This window comes from Astyanax mexicanus, chromosome 16, assembly GCF_023375975.1.
Source record: "Astyanax mexicanus isolate ESR-SI-001 chromosome 16, AstMex3_surface, whole genome shotgun sequence".
Classification (NCBI taxonomy): domain Eukaryota; kingdom Metazoa; phylum Chordata; class Actinopteri; order Characiformes; family Acestrorhamphidae; genus Astyanax; species Astyanax mexicanus.
Genome location: NC_064423.1, coordinates 569499 through 587500, shown reverse-complemented (window position 1 = coordinate 587500; position 18002 = coordinate 569499). Strand labels below are relative to the sequence as shown.

The 18002-nt window shown below is 39.1% G+C and overlaps 1 protein-coding gene across 1 annotated transcript in view; it reads right to left on the bottom strand.

Annotated features, from left to right (window-relative positions):
• Positions 1–18002, bottom strand: part of elp4 (elongator acetyltransferase complex subunit 4) — a 34685-nt gene that overhangs the window by 15385 nt on the left and 1298 nt on the right. The window contains exons 2-8 of the mRNA XM_022669473.2: positions 17008–17043; positions 14129–14250; positions 11681–11800; positions 8896–9026; positions 3904–3985; positions 746–934; positions 388–496 (exon numbers count right to left, since the gene is read on the bottom strand). Coding sequence (XP_022525194.2) covers positions 388–496; positions 746–934; positions 3904–3985; positions 8896–9026; positions 11681–11800; positions 14129–14250; positions 17008–17043 — 789 coding nt within the window. The remainder of the gene's footprint in view (positions 1–387; positions 497–745; positions 935–3903; positions 3986–8895; positions 9027–11680; positions 11801–14128; positions 14251–17007; positions 17044–18002) is intronic.

Genomic DNA, 18002 nt, shown 5'->3' with positions numbered 1-18002 from the left:
TGGAAGGAGAAGTTGTAGGAGTTAGAGTAGGAAATGGAAATTAGGAGTAGGAGGAGGAGGGAATGGAAGGATGAGTGGAGGAGAAGAAAGAAAAGTAAGAAGGAGGGTAAGAAAATGGAAGGTGGAAGGAGACGCATGAGGAACAGAAGAAAGAGGAGGAAAGGGAAGGAGGAGTGGGAGGAAATAGAAGATAGTGTGGGGGAAAAAAGACATGGAAGTGAGAGTAGGAAGAGGGAAATTAAAACGAGGAGTATATGAAGCAGGGGAAGGAGGCAGAAAATGATGAACAATGTACTTTTATATTTGCAGTTTTTAAATATATAATATTATAAACTGAACACACAGCAACCCACCACAGTTTGCATGTGTGTGTGTGTGTTTTCTGACCATGGTAATCACTGTAGAGTGGGTTGGTTTGTCTCTCTGAGCTGCTAAACGACTCCAGAGCAACGGCTGCATCACTCAGCTTCACCACACGACCCAATACTGCCTTATTCTACACAGGAAGAGAGAGAGAGAGACACATGGCTGATGCATTGCAAACTTGTCAATGCCAGCTGTTAAAATTGATTTTAACCACTTCTACCCTGTGCACACTGGCTGCTGTGTCTGGTAGCATCATACCAACACTTATATCAATATTGGTAAAATGAATCTTACTTATTCACATTCTAATATGTCAATTGGTGAATAAATAGGTGTAAAGTGAGGGTTTATTTATTTTCTCCTCAAGAAGAACACTTACCTGTATAAGGTGAGCAGGTACAGTCACCATAGCAACCGAGAGGGAGGAGCGCAGCAGGGCCCGGAGGGCATATAAGAACGTGGTGAGGGCGTGGCCACTGGCGGGACTTTCACTAAAGCACACATCATCTCCCCAGAGGGCGGAGCCTAAAGAGTGAAGACCCAACCGTAACACATTCCGCACTTTCCCCTGAAATGAAAAACATATATATATATATATATATATATATATATATATATATATATATATATATATATATATATATATATATATATTAAATTCTTCTTCTTCTTCTTCTTCTTCTTCTTCTTCTTATTATTATTATTATTAGCAGTAGTATTAATAATAATAATTAATAATACTTAAGTTATACATTTTAAATGTTGATAATGAATAAGGGTTTTTTATTTTATAGGTGTAAAACACTGCAGATCAATATCAAATCAATAAGTCTCACTTACATTTTTTGATTATGTAGAAATAAATATTATACAAATCTAAAACCCATGGTTAAAATACACCTATTTAAATTATAATACATAGTGAATATATCTACACTAGGGAACATTAAAGGCTGTAGCTCAGAGATGTTCTGGAATATAATCAGTCAAAAGTTGGACACACTTTAAAGTTAGTGTTTTTTCATTATTCTTAAAATGTTCTGCATTAATAGAAAAATATATGGAATTATTTAGTAAACAAAAAAGTGTTAAACCTGAATATGCTTTATATTTTAGATTCTTAGAAGTAGCTCTTCTTGCTTAAATTAAAGTTTTGCACATCTCTGCTGGATTTTCTCAGTCAGTTTTATGAGGTAGAGTCACCTGAATTTCAGGCTTTCAGTTAACAGCTGTGCTGAACTCATCAAGAGTTAATTACCTGAATTTCTTGCCTCTTAATGTGTGTTGAGAGCATCCATTTAATGGCAATATCAACTTAAATAAGTAAAGAAGAAAATTATTCTCAGGTGCAGTCTTAAAGACCATCAAAAACATTATAATGAAACTGGCTCTCATCAGGAGCGCTCCAGGAAAGGAATAGCAAGGTTTATCACTGTTGCACAGGATAAGCTCATCAGAGTTATTTTAAAAAAATGAAAGGTGTGTCCAAACTTTTGACTGGTACTGTATATAAATATATAAGGCAGAAACATACTGGATGCGCAGTTGTGTACTATTAAAGTCAGAGTTGGAACTTTAAATACACTCATAACAGGTATGAAGCTCATAGCAATTCAGGTTTAAGGTGAGGCACTCATCTTCATGAACACTGTATAAACTGTTAAGCATGGTGTTGGCAGCATCATGGGCTGGGCTTTTGTGGAATTAGTACTGATAAGCACTGATTAGTACTGTTTAAAGTTTCTGTTTATATGACCTGCTGACCCTCGCTGTTTACAGATGAACTCCAGCTGTGTGTGCTGAATTCTGATAACATGAAACAGGGGGTTCCTCAGTCTTAGGAACTGGCTGAAAAAGTGTGTGTGAGTGCAGAGCTAGTTTAGATACAATTCAGCCCAAAAACTCGAGGCAAAGATATAAAATGATTAAAAACAAACAGCAGAATTCCCAAAGTGACACAAAGGCGTGTGGGTTCCTCAGAACGAGCTAATAGACAGCAGCTATATAGCTCAGCATCTTAGTCTGTTTATCAAAAAGCTATAGCCTGGGGGTGGGGGGGTTAATGTCTATGTAAGAGATAATCAGACACACTAAATCAATTCTACCAGTCAGGTTGTTAGGAACAGTAAAGTCACTCTGCTGAAGTGCAGAAATTCAGTTTAGTTCTGCAGCACCGAGGTTAGAGTAGTATTAGCATTAGCCACTAACCACGCTAATACTCTTTCTCCGTTCAGAGGAGAGGATTATCTGCCTGTAGCCTGCTGCTAACCCCGGCTAGCACTGCTGGAGTAGCATTAGCCTTAGCTGTGGCATTAGCTGACCTGCTGAATTAGAAGGAAAACATGGCGACACCCCTGTTCCTTACTAGTAATGGGCTAATGTGCCCTATAATCCAGTGCGCCTTATTTATGAAAATAGACCAGAAAAAAGACAATTACTGATAGTGTGCCTTATAATCCGGTGCGTCTTTATAGTGCTAAAAATATGGTAAACATTAGAGGTGTGCCAAAAAATCGATTCACATAAGAATCTTGATTCTCATTTACTACGATTCAGAATCGATTTAAAATGTCCCAAAATCGATTCTGAGGGGCGGGTTTTAGACTGATTTTGGGCTGGGTATTTTTGTTGGACCTGGCAACCCTGGGGATAGCGCTTGTCCTTTCAAACGGAGATCTTCCAGACACACACAGAGCGTAGGTGTTTGAGAATCACCGGTAAGATGGCAGAACAAGCACTATATTACATTAGATTAACGTGTAGTTTCAATGTTTTATGGCAGAATGCTTCATAACAAGCATAAAAAAGATCGCTAGTAGTTAGTTTCAGTAACTGTTAGCTAGCTAACTAGCTAACTTTCCAGTTCCACCTTAAATAACGCTACAGGTGGCAGCGGGCTGCAGCATTTAAGGCGGAACGGAAAAATACAATAAGCTAATCAGAGCTAATTTCAGCTCCTCATCACAGAGGAATTAAGGAATGGACCATATGAATTAATTTCTCCACCTCCTGCCCCCTTTCTGAAGAAATACAACGACCTTAAATTAACTAGTTAATCAGCAGCTGCTCCTGAACTTTAGCGCTCCACTGCTATCATCACATCAGCCCAGCAGCGTCACCTACACACCACCGCTAGTAGCCTGGTAATAAAGCAGTGTTATTTATTATTTATTTATTGTTCATTAACGTCATTGTGATATCCCAGTGATTCCTCTGTCACTGAGGACCCACATTCCTGCACATTTTATTGTTTTTGTAACACATTACCTGCTCCAGGACCAGTGTATATTATGGAGGGTTTTTTTTCAATAAGATTCATAAGCCAGAAGCAGAAATTTTTATAATTCAAATCGTTTTGAACCAAAAATCGATTTTGAATCGAATCGTGGCCCCCAAAATCGGAATCGAATCGAATCGTGAGATAGTAAACGATTCCCACCCCTAGTAAACATTTAATGTAATTTAAGGAAAACAGTGAATACCCAGAGTCCAAGAGTGTCTGAAAGGTTCTGATGTTCAATTTGCAGAGAGACCCACCTCTGAACCAGAACCATCAAAACCTTCCCGATGGATGACTGTCTGGATGGACTTTAGCAAACCAGCATACGGCCCCAAAGAGCTGAAACATAAACAGACTGTCAGGAACAAAAAAGCAGCAATGCAAAACATTCAGACAGCATTCTCTGTGCAGACTGAGGGTGTTGTTCACAGTCTGCTTCAGGTGTTTGTGTGTTTGTTACACAGTGTAAATTTAGTATGGTTAGCTTTGGTTTCACACTGCAGTTTAGTGGCTGAGCGCACTAAAAAAACATTACTACACCCTGGTGCTATTACCTATGTAGGTGGAGTCTCCCTATACTTTACACTGATTGGCTTGTAGAATGCTATCAGTTTGGCCAGTTGCTGTTTCATGTGTTGTGCAAAATTCAGTCTTTTTGCCAAAATCACAGACACACAGACCAATCTCTGACTTGGGGGAGATTTCGAAGGAGCAGAAATAAAAGCCCAACACGGTCCAGACAGTAAAATACCCCCTCCCTATCCGGTGTTGGAGTTTCCTCAGTAAAGGTTTGGTTAAAAGAAAACTCCGGTCAGCAGGTGAGCTAAGTAACCTGAAACTCGAGTCCAAATGTCAGGACCTAACAAGCCAGGTGTGGAAACACCCTGACCCATGGCTTTATGTTCTCCTAACCAATAACTTTGTTGCCTCCAATGTATTACATAAAAAATAGATAATAGTATAATAGTAAAGTAGTAAAGTAACAGTATTAATAAAAATGTTAAATGTTAATATATAAACACACTTTCAACACTTTCAGCTGTAAGTTTAAAGTTCTAAAGCCGGCAGGACAGACAACGAAGTTTCGCTTTAATCCTTGCCTAAAAACTTCTCTCAGGAGCTTTGAGTGAGTTCACTGCAAAATGTTTTGCGTTTTTCTTTTAATTTCATTTGAAGCTGCAGCCGCGATTTTCCACATTGGAAATATCAAATTAAGTGTTTTTTCTTTTCACACTGCCACACACATTTTAACACATAACGTAAAGAACAGATTTAGGCCACTTTAACCTTATTTATTTTTTTATTTTTTACACTTTTTACTTCTACATTTCCTTCAATCAGATCAACAGGAAATTCTGCTTCCAACATCTCAGCCCTAACATCTGAAACTGCTTCATTAGAGAAGCATACAGACCAGGCTGATTCTGCCTGTCTGCAGCACCACATTAGCGCTGTGCTAATGAAACCAAATTAATTAAAGTCTCTTAATCAGCTCTGCTGGGTCTCCGGGGCCGGGGGAAGCCAGTGTGATGAATCAGATCTTCGTCTTAACGGAACAGTGATTTTTCCATCTCTGCCACCCAGCATTTCCAGGTTAAATCAGGGGTAAGATCTGCACTGTTATCAAGGACCCTCGGTTCCTCTCCTCAGTTTCACAGGTGTGATTTTCTGCCAAGTCACTCAGGAAAACAGGATTCATATGCCTGGTAAAACTTACGTAAGCACTAAGAATTTTGTATCAAAAACATTCAAGCCAGTAAAATACGCCAGCGTGCTCTGTAAAGGCTTGGTCCACAGAAAAAGTCCAGTTAAAGGTGAGATAATTAACCTGAACGCAGGCGACTGAGGAAGTGTTTCTCACCTGGAGAACAATTACTGAAACAGAGCAATTCCTCCGGCAGCCGAAAGACCTGAGAGAGACAGTAATGAGAGATCTATGTGGAGATGAGCTCTAAAGCTCTTGTATAAAGTGAGTTAAATGAAACTAATGATTATTTTGGTAGTTCACTAATCTGGCTATTGTTTTTACGATTTTACAACAATTACTGCTGCCTACCCCACTTCATCCTACTTCCTGTGGGTGTGGCTCCTGTTACGTTTGGTCACTTTTGGTAAGTAAGCAGCCCATTACCCCTCCCATGCAGCATTTCTGTCCCCATTTAAAAATTAATTGTGCATTTAAAAATGAACAATTTAATCTGGAGTGAACACGTTTGTGTAATTAACCCTGTTGACTAATCATTGCAGCCCTGATTTACATCTACTTTGATATTTTATTTCTTAGCAGAAAATCAGCTGTTTCTACACCGTCCTATTACTATATTCAATTCACCCATCTTTTTTATAAGTTTATACGTTTTTTTCTTGCAAATATAAACATTACTGCCTCGTCTAGATTATTACAGAAGTATTTAATTCAAATTTAATGAGGTCCAGTTTGACAAAGCATTGTTTTCACATTCCAGTTTTCTCTTTTTTCAGAGCTTTCTTCTCCGATCACTGCAGTCCCACCTATTAATGACCAATTCTAGAGCATTATAAAGCCCTACACCTGTAGTGTACTACTTACTGTCTGTCATAATGTGCATGTGGGTCATATAATACAGCATAATAGAACACTCCCTATGCTTCATGCAGTGTACTATAGTGCAATGTACTATAGTCTGTCAGAATTAACTAATTATAGTCCCATCATAATTAGCTTTATTGAATGATAATTAAAGCCCTAACTCCAGGCTGTGTGTGGGGATGTGAATAGTGTTACTTGCAAATCATCATCACAATCTTCATCATCATAACCATCATCATTTTTAGGCTGCTGCCAACCAAGCTTTCAGACTGAAAACTAAAAGCTAACACCTAAATGCTAACATCTAAATGCTAAAAGCTTTATGACCGCTGTTCCAACCTCACCATAAAACTATAATAATCTCAGCGTCGGGAAGAGTGACAAAAGAATTCCCGAAACTACGTCAACCTCAGCATCCAGCAACTGCCAAGTCAGCACATGCACACACCCACACACAAACACACACACACGGCCGTGGCTTCATAGCACCAGAACACACTTCCCCAAGCAAACAGGGGCAGGTAATGCTGATAAACAGAGCCGTGTCTGTTTGCAGACATAAAGAGCACAGAGAGCCTCCATAAAGCCGGAGCTCCAGATTGATTTGTTTGCGCTGTAGAGGTGACCGGCAGGCTTTAATGTATGCAGCGCTGCCGGCGCTTCACAACCGTAAAAAACCTCTGCACCGCAAACACCGCAAACACCAAACAGCAGCCGACCTCTTGGCCATCGCCCCGCAGGAGCATGAGCTCAGCGCTTTATTAGAGTCAATCTGCACCATAAAACCCGCCTCCCTCACCGTTCCCCAGAAACCTGACGCATTAGGCAGCAGGAACGAGACGCTTCCCGACCCAGATTACACACTCATCTCTCAGCCAGAGTCACTGCTAACACTCTCCATCAGTTTATTTATACTCACATCTTTAACTTTTGTTTAATTTACTAGTATTAGATAAGATTAGCTCAAAAATAATGGAACACTTAATCATCAGAATACAACACAGAGTCAGGTAGACTTCGGGGACATCAATCCGCCCATTCAAGAAGCATACGTGACTTTGGTGCAAACGAGAGTGATTACAGATGCAACAGCAAGACAACCCTAAAAAGAGAAGGGGGTTTGCAGGTTGTCCACAGATAAATACTCTCTCCCTTCTTTCTTTCTAAATGAGTCTTCTCTAATTTTGCATTGTGCTAGTGTCCTTATCACTACTGGTATCATGGAGCAGTGGAACCTGCAGCCTTTCAAGGTTACACAAGTAGTCCAGCTCAAGCACGCTCTCAATGGAGGAGAATTGAGGAGATACCAGGATAGATGCTGCTACAGGAGGAGAGCAGGGCAGGGCCGTAGAAAGGTCTCAACCCAGCGAGCAGGACTCTAGTAGGATCTGTTCTCACAGAGCAGCACCGGGCCGCTCTGGAGATCGTGGAGAACGTTACTCTGCCTGAAACATCTTTCAGCACGAACAGTTTGGTGGTAGATCAGTGAGTCATATATTGAAGGGTCACACAAATCTTCCTATGATAGGCAGTGGTACTCAATGCTGTTAGGTTAAGAGATAAACTCCTCAGAGTCAGTATGCTGGGGCAGGGTGTGCTGGGTTCTTCCTGGTGCAGGACAATACCCCTCCTCATGTGGCCAGAGTATGCAGGCAGTTCCTGGATGAATGATGGCATTGATGCAAGTGAGTGGACCTCATATTCCCAACACCGAGGACTTCAGTGACTTCAGTGACCTGATTAAAATCTGGAAGGATAATCCCCAGGACATCATCCACCATCTCATCAGGAGCATGCCCAGATGCTAAGACTTTAAGTCCAGCTCTTAATGAAGCATTGTGATGGAAATTTATTTAATTAAGGTGATTCATAATCAATAAGGAGGGTAAATTATTCCTTAATTTAGGAAGATATGTGACTAGGTGCAGAGATTAGAATGTGCATACATGGCTCACATGGGCGTGCAGGACAGGTGACCACAAGATCACATCCCTCGGGCATCAACCATAAAACATACGTGGCACAAGTTACTGACCAGTGCACTGGAAGGTTCTGGAAATTACGTGTCTCTAAAGTGTGAGCTTCACCCTCGCCCCAGGCTGTAGGAATGCACCTGACTGGACCAGTCGAGACCGGCTAGGTGATGTACCAAGATACGTGGACTTTTTAACATAAAAGCTAATATGCCTGGGGGAAGAAAAAAGGGTACAAATACGATGAGATGTTCGCTATACGGGGGGAGAGACTTGAACGCATGCTTTGTAATGTATTCTGTCTTTTCTCCTATTAAATAATTGCTACTCACTTGATCCAGACTCAGGTTTTCGTGTTTGTTCTGTCACTAATCTTTGTTTTCCACCACAGCATGATTTTGGTTTATTTATCTCAGTAAAGATTAGGCCTTGGACTAGGGTCAGGTGTAAGGATGTTGGCATAGAAGTGAACGGCACTGAAAGGTTAGGGTTCAGGGTTTTAATTGGCCTACAGGAAGTAAGCTCTGAGGATCGTTGGTTTGAATCTTGGATTACATTTCACATGTATCAGAGGAGAAATGTGAGGGAGGAGTAAGGAGTGAGTAGGGTTTAGGGTTAGGGGACATAAAAATAAGGGTTTGAGTCAAGAATCCTAAAAGTAAACTAGCTGTAAATGTAAATAAATTTGTACCATTGGTTCTGCTTACCTGGTCTGTTCATCTGTTTTTTCCTGTGGGGGGTAAAAGGTGTGCCGCTGAACGGCTTGAAGCATCCGAGTGTCCATCCTTTTAGAGAGGTCATAGCAGTGTCCGAACCGAGAAGAGGAGGCCAGTTCAGTCTGGACACACAGACAGAAACAGCAACATGGGGAGAATATCAGATCACAATTTCATGCAGTGTGAATCACTTAGCATTAGAGATTAGGGCTGCAAATAATGATTATTTAGTCGACTAATCTGATGATTATTTTTTTTAATTAGTCGATTAGTCTGGGATTATTTCTGCCATGCCCTCCATCTCTAAAAACAAAAGAAAAAGCTAAACATGAGATTTAAAAGGTATTTAAATGTCTAGATGTTGCTTAAATGTGGAAAGTACTAATTATTTGTTGAGTAAATATTTGATCTGTTGTGTTTGGGCACTTTTGGAGATACAGACTAAATTAAGTGTAATCTGTGTGAGTGAGACATTTACCCATCTCCCATTGCACTTCTGTCCCGCAGAACTTTGTGTAATGCAAGACTTTTACAAATTAAAATTTCTAGTTATTAAATTTAATTAATCGACTAATATATAGACTAATTGTTGCAGCCCTATTAGAGATGTCTCAATTTCCATGTTTTACTAGTCTTTACCGGTGTTTATTAGGGCCACATCTATCCTAAGTTGTGTGTAATTATATTATACATACATAGATTGAATCAGTTAACTGTCAGCATTAAGCTACTCTGACTGGATCAGGGGCAAAATAACCTGACTAGCTCCTCCCTCCTTAGTTCTAGGGTTTAATATGACATTAGAATATTTATAAACTGCTATAGCTATAGACCGCTGGTTATCACTAACTCAACCTCTGAACAGTTCTGACCAGAAAGCTTAGCTTAGCCAGCTAGAATCCCAGTTAGATGATTAGCTTAGCAAAGCTTTGTTACCCAGCTTTTGATTGTGTCTTTTAATCCCAAATCTACTTGTTTCTGGGGATGTGTTTTTTTTACCAGGTGCTCTCTTTGGTTGGATAGAATCTCTTTAAGCTTAGCTAACAAATTATCATCAATTCCTCCTGAAATGTTTATATTTTATTATGAAAAACACAAGGAAACGTTAAAAGCTGTGAGTGTGTTAATACACAGAACTGCTACGTAAAACATATTGATTACTAGAATTAGAACACCCCTGGCCACAGCCACACCTTATTACATATTTTCAATGATATTTTTAAACTGACATTATTTCGTAGAAATCATTTTTCACATTATTACTAGCCATTAAAAGCCTTTTATACAATATTATAAAAATGACTGACCACTATAACATTTACAATACCTATACCAGAAAAGTTTGTAACAGTAATATAAAAAAAAATGTTTTACATTTACTTTGAACAATCAGTAATACATAAGAGGATGTGTGTGAAATGGCTAATTAATTGGAATTACATTTCCCCAACACTGGATAGAGTTTTCTGACCTACCTGCTCCTTCCCAGATGTGAACTTGTAGCTGAACAGTAAATACATAATTTTCAGTGTCCAAACTGCCCATCTGTTCTATGCTAGTGGTAGTTGTAAATTACCCAGCTATGGTTAAAACCTCAGGGATTACTGTTCTCACATTGTTGTTGTGATGTATAAAAGCATGTATAACACTTTGGTAGCAAATTATTTAAGTTGGAAATGTCGGAAGTCTACCTCCAGTTTTGTTAAATGTTGTGATCACAGTGTGAAGAGCTCCCCCATTGCTTCACAGTGTGAAGAGCTCCCCCATTGCTGCATGTCGTCAATGCTGTTTGAGTTTTCTGTGATTTAATACAATTGAGCTTACAACCCTAATCACGATACAGGGGTTACAATTCAATATATCTCTATATATTGCATTCATAGTCAAACTGACTATCCTTTCAGTTCTGAACCTGAACTAAATTCTCTTCAGCAGTGATTCTCCCTGAACACTAACTTATCGTATTTTTCGCACTACAAGACGCACTTAAAATCCTTTGATTTTCATAAAAATCATTAGTGCGCCTTCTAATCCAGTGTGCCTTATGTATGCATTCCACCAGTTAGGTTGTGAAGAACAGTAAAGTCACTCTGCAGAAGTACAGAGTTATACAGGAGTTTTAGTAAAGTATACCCAGAGTCTGGAGCAGTATTAGCATTAGCCGCTAACCACAGCGCTATCTTTTACGCAGTTCAGAGGTGAGTGTATCGTACTGTAGCCTGTGTGTTTACTGAGTTACGTGGGATGAACCACTAGCTGATAGTGCCCTGGGTTACCGGATCACTCAACACGCGCATTTACTAGCACTGAACGCTGCTAACCACGGCTAGCGGTTATTGGAAATCTAAGCTTACTGTAAATAAACATTTTCAGCAGGGAAATCTGTGTAGATTAACATCCAGTGCTCGTTTGACTTTTTTTTTTTTTTTTAAGAATTACGGTTTTGTTTGCTTAGGCGCCTTATAATTCGGTGCGGCTTATGTATGAAAAAAAAAAGAAAAAACCTTCATTGATAGTGCACCTTACAATCTGTACAATACAGTACACACTCAGCTGTAAAAATCAATGCAGCAGTTTTGCTGGCTTAAACAAAGAATCACACCGGTTTCTGCTAATGTTTCTTCATGTGATAAGTTGCATGGAAACTGCCATAAGGGGTCCTTGCCTGTGTTCACACTCAACCCCGAATCATTTTAATTATATATACCCAAGAAAATAGAAACTGTGTAGGAGGAAACATGCCTAGGAGGGACAGTGAACACGCTGAGCTCTGTACCTGTGGAAGATTCTGGTAGCGCCAGGCAATTTTCATTGTGTCCAGAGTCTGTGTGTCTGCAGGAGGGGCGGAGGAAGACGAACTCAAACCAACATCATCTAGAATCGGACAGGGGAGATCCTGCACAACACACACACACACACACACACACACACACACAGTAACGGTCAATATTAGGGGTGTAACGGTACAAAGCATGTTATTGGATGCATTTCAGTGTTTGAGTTCTTTTTCAGAAATATCAGCATTAGATTAAATAAAAAGAATGTTCAAATTAAATTGTATTAGTAGTAGGGGTGGGCCATAGCGCATTGAATGCAATAATATCGGCAACATTTTTGAATATCATGAACGATATGAAACATCCCCTAATTACCCTAATTATCACAACAGGGTACTATTTTTTTTTTTTACTGATTTTAGCAATAAAAAAAACACTGTTCTCATTTTCCATTATATATCTACTAGAGACAGATTATATCTGTCCAGTATCATTTATTTTACTTTAATACAGGATATATGGAGATATATGGAGTGCGTTATTAGTATCATGACATTCTGGATCATTGACTTCTGTTACATATATGATAAAATATTTGTATTTTTTAATATCCCAGTTAGGGGTGTGCCGTGCCATATATTGTATGCAATAATACATTTTTTTATTCAGTGTTTTGTCAGATCTCCACGAGTGTCGTTATTGCGAAAAATACCATGAAATATCAGGATATTATTTTAGGCCCACCCCTAATTAATGGTGTCAATTACTTAAAAAATGCTGAAATAGTGTAGTGTAGAATAGATAGAGAGATAGAGAGAGAGAGAGAGATAAAGAGACAGCAAGTGAGCAAGTGAGTGAGAGAGTAAATGAGTGAGAGAGAGAGAGAACATAAAAGAGGGAGAAAGAGAGAGTAAGGGAGAGAGAGACACAGACGGCGTGAGTGAGGGGGGAGAGACAGTACGAGCGAATGATCTGTGTTTTTGCAACAGTGCTACAGCTACACTTTCTGGGTGCAACACTTCATTAGTTCCACATTATGTTTATTGGTTCCACAAGTCTCCTATAGACTGCCTGTACCCGAGTATTCTGCATGTGTTTGCGCAAACTGAACCATGACCCCCTGTACCGTGACGGTTTGTGTCGGATACATGTACCGTTACACCCCTAATCATAATACACACTCTCTCAAGTGAGAGAACTAAAGAGTAAATTAAAGGGGTCAGACACGGGTTAAATAACGGGATTGAGTGCTGTCAATGCCTAGAAACTTTAACATATATATATATATATTTTTTTTTTTTTATGACAAATTAATCTAAAAGGCTATAGTCTCCGTCTACCGAGGACTGAGACACTCTCCATATACCGCATCTGACAGGTGGTGTCACGTGTCCCTCTGTTTCTCATCCATTATTGGTGGATTCTGCCTATGCTTTTTTTTGTTAAAAACTGACCAATAGACACTGAGAAAAAGACTAAGTACACGCCCTTCATGCCAGACACCTGTCTGTCTTCAGCAGATAAAGGAGCATTTTGAAATACTTTACAGCTGCCAGAGTTTCTGCCATGCTTTTGTTTAAGGGGTATTTTCAGTGATCCCCACTGCTGCTGATCCGTTTCATTCTCTCCACTGTATGTTGAAGTGTTGTGACCCTTTGGGAGCCCCTTTCTCAGACTGCTGGGCAGCCAAGCTGGAGAGGAGATGTGTGTGAGAGATTCTCTACTTACTCGTCTTTTTAATCCCCAATACCTGTTACAGTGCCTGCAAAAGTATTTATACCACTTTTTCATATTTTATATCACTTTACAACCACAAACCCAAATGTATTTTATTAAGATTTTATGTGATTGAACAACACAAAGTAGCACATAACTGTGAAAGGTTGCCCTGTATACTGTTCCATCCATCTCCCCATCAACTATGACCAGCTTTACTGTACCTGCTGAAGAAAAGCATTTCCACAGCATGATGCTGCCACCACCAAGTTTCACAGAGAGGATGGTGTGTTCAGGGTTATGAGCAGTGTTACTTTTCTGCCACACATAGCGCTTTACTTCCCCATGTTTGCTGTCCTACATGGCCTGTGGCTACAAACTGCAAACAGCACTTCTTATGTCTTTTTGCAAAGGTCAGATTTGTGGAGTGCATGACTTTGTATTGTCCTTTGGACAGATTTTCACACCTGAGCCATGGATTTCTGCAGCTCCTCCAGAGTGACCATGGGCCTCTTGGCTGCTTCTCTGACCAGTGCTCTCCTAGCCTGATCTGTCAATTTGGGTGAACACCAATGTCTTGGTAGGTTTGCAGTTGTAGAATACATTTCCATTTATGAATAATGGCTTAAATTTAGACTGGGATATGATTTTTATAACCTCAATGTGAGCCTGAATTCAACACCTGTGAGTTTTAAGTATTAAATAAATCACAGTAACTTCTGCCATTATACCTGTATCATGTCATCCGGGTCATCTCGGGCAGACGTTAGGTAGAGCTGATGTCCACTGACCACGCCCTCAGCCAAGAAATACTGCAGCAGCAGCCTGGAGTAACTATCATTCTGATCTTCTTCTGCAGGAGACACACACACACACACACACACACATACACACACACACACACACGAACACACAGACAGTTATGTGTTGTTCTATAATATGAACTATAATAACAAACAGTAATTCATTTTAGAAACTACCTTATGATATGTTTCATAACCTAACCCTGCTTTAAACTTTATCTCTGACGTGTCTGGTGAGTTTCTTGGTCTTCATGATGCTGTTTGTTCACTAGTGTGAGAGAACAGCTGTATTTATACTGAGACTAAATTACACACAGCTGCACTCTATTAACTTATTAGGTGACTTCTGAAGGCAACTGATTACATTTTATTTAGATTTATTTAGGGTCTGAACACAAATGCACACTACACTTTTCTATTTCTTCTTCAATAAAATTGTTAAAAAATCCCTAATAAAATACATTTAGGAAATTTTGGGTTTAGCATAAATAAAGTGAAAATGTTCAAGGCACTGAAATTAATATTAATGATATTAATATTATTATGTGTCTGACCTATGGTTATAAACACATTTTTTTCTATTCAGTCTCATGGTCAAGGGAAACATTCCTCGGCTCTTGTGTCTCAGTGTCACTTAAGATCCCCTAAACCCCCCTAAACCTACACACATCCCAAACCCCTCAACGCCCCTCAGCCCCGCCCCCTGGCCCATCCCTTCAGTAAACACCCTCAGCCCCCCCTCTCCCCGTCCCATATTGATGCGTTTCTGGGTCAGTTCCCTTTGTAGCTTTCAGAGTTGCTCACAATGGCCCCCAGATGGGCCCTCAGGGGCCGGGCATTATTGTGCTGCTGTCTCTATGGAGGGGCACAAATAAAACCCACGGGGGTTATTAGCCTGGCAGGGGGCATTTAGTGTGAACAGAGTGGAGGAGGAGTGCAGAGATTGCAGAGTGGCGGGATGCATCAGTCAGTCTGGACCATCAAGGGCTTTGGAAACATTTTTCAAAGGGAGGAAGTGAAGGAAGGAGTGAGAGAAAGAGAGAGAGAGAGAGAGAGAGAGAGAGAGAGAGAGAGAGAAAGAGATCCATATATATGTAGAGAGAGAAAGAGATAGAGAGAGCGCTGCAGGGTTAATGTGGGTCAGTGCTGTTTCCATATGCTGCCTGTCAGAATCTCACTTATCCTGGGTGACAGCAGCCACAGAAAAAACAACATAAAGCTTGTCACAACACCACAGACTCTACTATTACAACACACATACACACTAAACAACTAGTACTGTTACAGTGCATTTACATGACATAAAGATTACTGTCACTTAGTGCTGTGTGATATGGCGATAAATATCGTTTCTACATTTCATCAATTATTCATGCAAATATATAAAATAGGCTATGATAAAATGTATTGGTGTTAGGGTTGGGTATTTTTGGTGAAGATCTTGGACTGATTTTATTTGGTACACAACGCTCTGTTGTGTATTTTTACATTTTAATTATTTCACTAGAACCGTCACGCTGCCGCTGATCCTTCTGTTCTATAGGTGCTGCGTCTCATAGCGCTGCTGGTAAAGCTTTATATTCTGTCTTTAAGATGCTGCTTAGAGTGTTCAATATTTCGTTTTGATATTTTTAGAATTCGTTAGATTATATTTCTTTTAGCATTTGAGTTTAGTTTAGTTTTTTTCTATTTTATATCTGTTTTTCTGTTTATTAAATGTTGTTATTAGCTTATTAGCTTCTAGCTTGTTGCTGCCTCCTTTGTTATTTGGCATACAGAACTTCTCACTGGTCTTTTCTATAATTGTTGATTTATTCATTTAATAGCTGTATCTAACTATTTTAAGACAGACAGACACTGTGTGATTTTTTAATCAGGTACGGAGAGCTCATCCGCATGTTTGAATGGTTTGTCCTGTAGGAAAACGCAGGTGATTTATATGCTGCTACTGTAGTCTGACTGGCAGGCTGAGAGATTAAACGTCACGCAGCCCGTAAGCAGTAGAAGAAGCACCAAATCCCCGCGAGCCGCGCCCCCACTAATCCACCTGCGGAGCATTAACGACAATTTAAACTCTAGTATGCAGAACTATATTATTGTTGTTGTTAGTAATTTTCCATTCTTTTAAATTGCAGGATACTTTGATTTTTATTTCTCTTCCCAGACCCGACCCGAGATTTCTGGCTCCAGAAAATAGTCTGTGATGTAGTCATCTGTTTTTTAATACTATATTTATTTTATATAAAGCTATGGCCTGATAATCACCATATACCTAAGTAACCAAGTATAATTGTTAACAAAAAAGAAACTAAATAAGGAAAACTGAAAGTGAAAGTTCTCCTTAACTGAAACTAATAAAAACGTTAATTAAAAGAAAAACTAAAATGAACTGAAATTACAAATTGAATCCCCTTATTTTCGTGTTTGTTAATTTATTTATAATTTATTTATATAAAAGTGGTATATCATGATATATATCGTTTCATATCGTGATATATGATTTTTCCCATATCGCCCAGCACTACTGTTACTCCTACACAGCGCCTTTCAAACGTATTCAAACCCCAGTACTGAGAATTAGCTACACACAGGTCGTCTGTACCAATTAGATCAATTGTATGTACCACTTTCTTACTTTTTAACTTTATTTTGGTTGAAAAAAAATCCCAATAAAACACATGTAAGGTTATAACATATACACCATCAATTCATCATTCTAATGAAGCTTTTACCCTACTAATTAGCATGGTGCTAAATTTAGACCTAAATAATCAAACCCTTCAACAATGAGGTAAATGAGCTCTTACCTATTAGAAGAAGACTCCCAACCACTAAACCGCCACCTGCAGAAAACACACACACAACCACATTAGGTCAGCTCAGTGTACACTCAATGTAAAGTCAGTGTATGCTGGGGTGAATTTTATTGGGGCAACAGCTAAAAGAAAACTGTTTTCAGTTCTTATAGCTTTATATACAAATGGTAACTTCGTAAACACAGAAACTTCTAAAAAAAAAAATTAACCATGACAATCTGTAATGGAAATTTTATGATTGCAGCTATTTTTTTCCTCAAACAAAGAACCTTTCAGTAATGTCAGTTCATATTACAGTATATAAGTAAAGTACCAGGAAAGTATGTTAAAAGTGAAGCTCGTGCCTTTAAAATGTTCTCCCAAAATTATGTACCAATGAAAAAGTACTATCAGCAATCAAAGTATAATTACTCAATAAAAACATATTAATATTGTTATATTATTATTATTATCATTGTAGAAGCAGGTGTTTAGTACTGTAGCTTGGTGGAGGAGTTCTTTTTAATGTTTAACTATTCTGTAATCAGCTAATCTACTTTGTATTAATAATTTTAGAACAAATAAAGATGGATTTCAAATGGTACTCCAGCGATTACATACAACACTCACTCTCTCTCTCTCTCTCTCTCTCTCTCTCTCTCTGCTGCGCTGTACTCAACAACTAGACTGAGAGACACCAAGCCTCAATATGTTTGTGTTATTATCTATGCTCCAGAAAAAAATCTGCATTCATTTAGAGGTATCAGAGCAACCCATAGCGCTGATGGTGGTTTTACTTCACTCTGTAAATTCTGTGTTTATATATAAATTCTGCTTTTATTCCTCAATTTCATGATTTCATCTGTGTTTCTTTTTACATCACGGAAATCATAGGGCCCTAAAGCTGTATGATGTTTAATTTTCAGTTGTATGCTGAACTTTTCTGATCTCGCAATCTGATTCTCGCAATACTGTAAACTGCACATTTTAGAGTGGCCTTTTACTGT